The 4,348-nt window shown below is 33.1% G+C and overlaps 1 protein-coding gene across 1 annotated transcript; it reads left to right on the plus strand.

Moving 5' to 3' along the window:
• Positions 1–415: 415 nt before the first annotated feature.
• On the plus strand, positions 416–2,637 carry LOC149158524 (bidirectional sugar transporter SWEET3b-like). Its single transcript, XM_089437761.1, has 6 exons — positions 416–527; positions 660–696; positions 795–1,017; positions 1,474–1,635; positions 1,725–1,844; positions 2,090–2,637. Exons 1-6 carry the CDS (start codon positions 491–493, stop codon positions 2,330–2,332), a joined length of 822 nt encoding a protein of 273 aa, XP_089293887.1. The 5' UTR covers positions 416–490; the 3' UTR covers positions 2,333–2,637.
• Positions 2,638–4,348: the final 1,711 nt, after the last annotated feature.

Raw genomic sequence — 4,348 nt, forward strand, 5'->3', positions numbered from 1 at the left:
GATAAATGAATGATAAAATAGAACCAAATACTATAATTGTATAGTTTTTTGTCTTGGCTCTCGGAAGCTACACTAAAACTTACCCAGCTGTCACTAATCGATTTTTCATGTCTCTCAGCAGCTACAGGGAAAGCACTTTCAGTAAAACTTACCCGGCCGTCCTTGTTCGATTTTGCTGACATAGAAATGGCTTGCGTGAAATCTGGAGAGCGAGCTTGATGGAATCAACGTAATGATAAATAACAAATGAGATCTGAGGTTGAGGTTGGTGTAGTGGTTGCCAGTGAAGAAACAAAGGCCAGCATTCCACGTCGCTTAGACATGCCATGACCTCATGTGGGCCATGATGGAACCGAAAGCGGTACCTCGTGAATTCCTTTGTCTAAATTCCTCTATAAATAGCTCTGAATCCCTTGGCCTATTGCACTATTCCTTCTCTGTTTCGTTACCCACTCCATTTGGGTTCTGTTAGGCTCTTCACAGGAGAAAAATGAGGAGCTACCTGCTTTTAGTAGTTGGCATTCTAGGTTCTTGTTCCTCTTCTCCACTCTTTCTAAGTTTTAAGCAAATTTCCAGTTGCTGGATTTTAGATTTCTGGTTTGATTTAAGCTGAATTGATGGCTGAAAACGGGAGCACTCCTTGCTGTTTTATGTAACAGGAAACGCGGCATCCTTGCTATTGTATGGAGCACCAATGTAAGATTTGTCACTTTTATTCCGAGTATGTGCCTTATAAATTCCGCAAAGAAGTGTATGCCGAATAATAGTTCGGTGTTGTAAATGTTTTGATGCAGGGTCACATTTAGGAAAGTGATAAGAAACAGATCGACAGAGAGTTTCTCAGGGTTCCCATATGCGGTAGCTCTGCTAAATTCTCTGCTCTACTCGTGGTATGGCTCGCCTCTCATCAGTAATGGTCTGGACAACATCTTGGTCTTGACCATCAATGGGGTCGGAATCGTGCTGGAGTTTATATTCGTTTGCATCTTTCTGAAATACGCCATACCCACAGCCAAGGCAGGTTTCAATACTCCTAGTCTGTTATCTAATAATAATATGCACCAGATGTTTAGACTTTCTGCTATGGACTTTAAAAGTGGCTGTATATATCAGATTAAACCAGTCTCTATATGTTGTTGTTGGGTTAAAAACACTTTTATATGTGACTGTACTTTTACACCGTATAAGGCCGGGATATCTATTTTTGTGACAGATTTTCCTATGTTGATATTTTTGGATAGATCTCCGCTATCTACATACATGTTAGACATGTATCTGCAGAACGTGTTTATTGTTTCATAATAAAAATACTCTTTTTTCCATGAGCTGGATGTTAGATTAGTAATTAGTCTTTTTTGTGTTTTGCTGGGTGAATGAATTGATAAGCATAATATAGATTTCAAAATATTCTTAAAATTTGTAATTAAGATGAAAATGACAATAATGAATAATTGATTCTTTGTTGGTGTGCAGAAAAGAATGGTGACCACAATGGTGGGCGTGACGTTGGTGTTTGCCTGCATCTCAACAGTTTCTCTGGTTGCTCTTGGGGTTCAGAAGGATAAGAAAAAGCTGGTGGGGATTTCGGGGATGGTTGTCACTGTGGTCATGTATGCTTCTCCACTTTCCGATGCTGTAAGTATCTAAACCCATCCCATCCCATTTTGTCACTTATCTTCATCGCATGCGTCTTGACATTACTCGCACTGTGAAATGTACAAAAGTGGTCGGTGATACAGACGAAAAGTGTGGAGTATATGCCCATCCATTTCTCCGTGTTTGCACTGATCAACAGTTGTTTATGGATGATTTACTTCCTTCTCGACAACGACCTCATCCTAGCGGTAACATCATATGCACCACCTTTCTCTGTACATTTGCAGATATATCTGTTCAATTTTGAATTTAGTTGATTACAAATTTCAGGAATATTCTGAGATCTGACTGTCAAGTAGAAATTTCAAAATCTAACTCTCAGAGAAAAATTAATTATTTCTATCTTCTCGAGTTCCAAAACATTCTCATATATATTATTTAAAATCGATGTACTAAAGATTGATGTTTAAATACTGTGCTGTTGTCAATGCAGTGTCCAAATATAATTGGCGTACCATTGGGCATAGGCCAAATAGTGGTGTATTGTATGTACCGGGAGCAGCCAAGTAATGAAGCAAAGAAAGTGGGTCCATTTGATCCAGAGATTGGGTTGAAAGAGAAGGCAGTTGCAGAGGAAACAGATTCAACAGATGCAGAGGAAACAGGTGAACAGAGCCTGGAAATGGTGCAGATCCAGAAGATGAAACATGCCTTCGATTCGGTTGGGGAGAAGTGACAAATGTGTGCAATCAGGTCAAGTTGGAGGCTGTGATCGAAAATATAAATTTACGGGAGCGCTCCGCAAGTTTGGACTGTGTATGCAACTTTTGTTATAGGTTTTCACGAGGGTTATTACCAATAGACGTGGCTATATCCGAAAGAGAGTATACGCGCGAGGTTGTAAGATTTTACTTGAGAATTTTTTATTTACAAATATTAGTATCATATGATGTTCCACCGACGTTAGTCATCGAAAGAGCGGATGCGCGAGGTTGTAAGATTTTATTTCAAAATTTCTTATTTACAAATATTAGAATCGTACCGTAATCTGTGCGTTAGCGTGCTCGTCCAATAGTACTTTTTAGCTTTTTAAAAATAATAATTAATTCTTTTTCTAATAATTTTTTCCTTTATAAAGTTTTTTTATATTACTGAATAAAATTGTATAATTAAATTTATTAAAATATGTATATTTCATTAACTATTTAATTGATATAATCGCAAATCACATAAATTATTAAAAATTATGAATAAATTTAAAATATTTATTCTTTTATAAACAGTCATCAACTATTTAATTGATAGGGTGTCATAAAACTATCAAATTTCCAAATTTTTTATCACCATATTACATAATATATATTTTTTTCCAATGGTTTGGAGTGCTGCTCACCTCATCAAGAGGAATTATTTATTTTAAACCATCGCTTCTTCCTCCGTCAGGTTGTCCACCTTACAAGCCGGTTGATAATCGTAAGCTGGCCCCACCTCATTTGCCAATGTTTGCAATGATGAGTACTATATATAAATTAATGTTTCCAAATTCGGATTCCGTTTTACACCTTCTATCATTTCTCTGTAAAAGTGTACAAAGGAATAACACTTTTTCGGATTTGAACATTGCCATGACTCATTTGTTGACTAAAACCTTGAATAGAATTGAAATGTTTGAATACTTTATAAATTAATATTGAAAACATGCTAATGGTATAAGTTGAAAATGCAAGGAATTTTTTGATATTTTTATCGCGATAAAAGTTGAAAGTAAAATAATGATACAGATGGATAAGAAAATGATATAGAATACTGATTGGAATGATCGGTTTTTTCGGGTAATTATGTTATTTAAAATTTTATTATTTTAATAATTATATATTAATTTATAAAAATAATTTTATTAAATCAAATTAATTACATAAATATTATTATTAATATAATAATTATTGTTATTCTTTATTTTAATGATATATATTTTATAACTAAGAATTATTTTAAACTTTTGCAAACAAAACTTTTTAAGGTTTTTTTTGCCCTTTCAAAACAAATTTTTTTAAGGTTTTTTGGTAATACTATTAAATCTAATAAAGTTATTTATCATATTTTTATATATAATAAAGATAATTTGGAGGAAGTATTTTTGTATAAATATTTTGGAACCAATATTCATCACAAACTCAATTGGAATCATAATATTGAAAAATGATAAATAGAGGATGGAAAATTTATTATAGGCTTGAAAACAATTATAAATTTTTATTCCTATTATTTTATATGGATGCAAATTTTGTGATGTAGTATCTTTAAAGAGTCCTAAAAATGATAGAGCATATCTAAAATTATTTTATAACCTATATTCTCAAAATTAAATGAAATATGCTTTATTCTATTCTCAAAGCAAGCCTTTTCCGATTGGGAGAATAATCATGAACAAGTTAAACAACATGGAATACAAAAATCTTATTAAAATCTACTTAAAATCTACCCACAATCACACTCAATTCAAGTGGGGTTGGCCTAAGGATGCCCAATCTTGACTAAATCATCAAGGAATAAATAAAAAGGTCCTTTGATACAATAAGGACAATATTAAAAATATTATTATATCAAAATTTAAGGAGAAAATGTGCAAGTTAACCATTATCACTATCATCATTATTACAACCCTCAAAGTTTGACCTTCAAAATTTTTAGAGGAAAATTCAAATTCATAAGGCTAAAGAAAATCATTTAATTCCCTTGAAGAACTCAAATA

The sequence above is a fragment of the Pinus tabuliformis genome, chromosome 5_2, assembly GCF_031772625.1.
Source record: "Pinus tabuliformis cultivar Carrire ecotype Pingquan chromosome 5_2, CPIR1, whole genome shotgun sequence".
NCBI classification, from domain to species: Eukaryota; Viridiplantae; Streptophyta; class Pinopsida; order Pinales; family Pinaceae; genus Pinus; species Pinus tabuliformis.

Excerpts from the sequence above, each read along its gene's own strand:
- LOC149158524 (XM_089437761.1), top strand. The coding sequence starts at position 491 with ATGAGGAGCTACCTGCTTTTAGTAGTTGGCATTCTAG. Across the intron at positions 1,018-1,473 it reads ACGCCATACCCACAGCCAAG|AAAAGAATGGTGACCACAAT; the intron begins GCAGGTTTCAAT and ends GTTGGTGTGCAG. Across the intron at positions 1,636-1,724 it reads CTTCTCCACTTTCCGATGCT|TGGTCGGTGATACAGACGAA; the intron begins GTAAGTATCTAA and ends AATGTACAAAAG.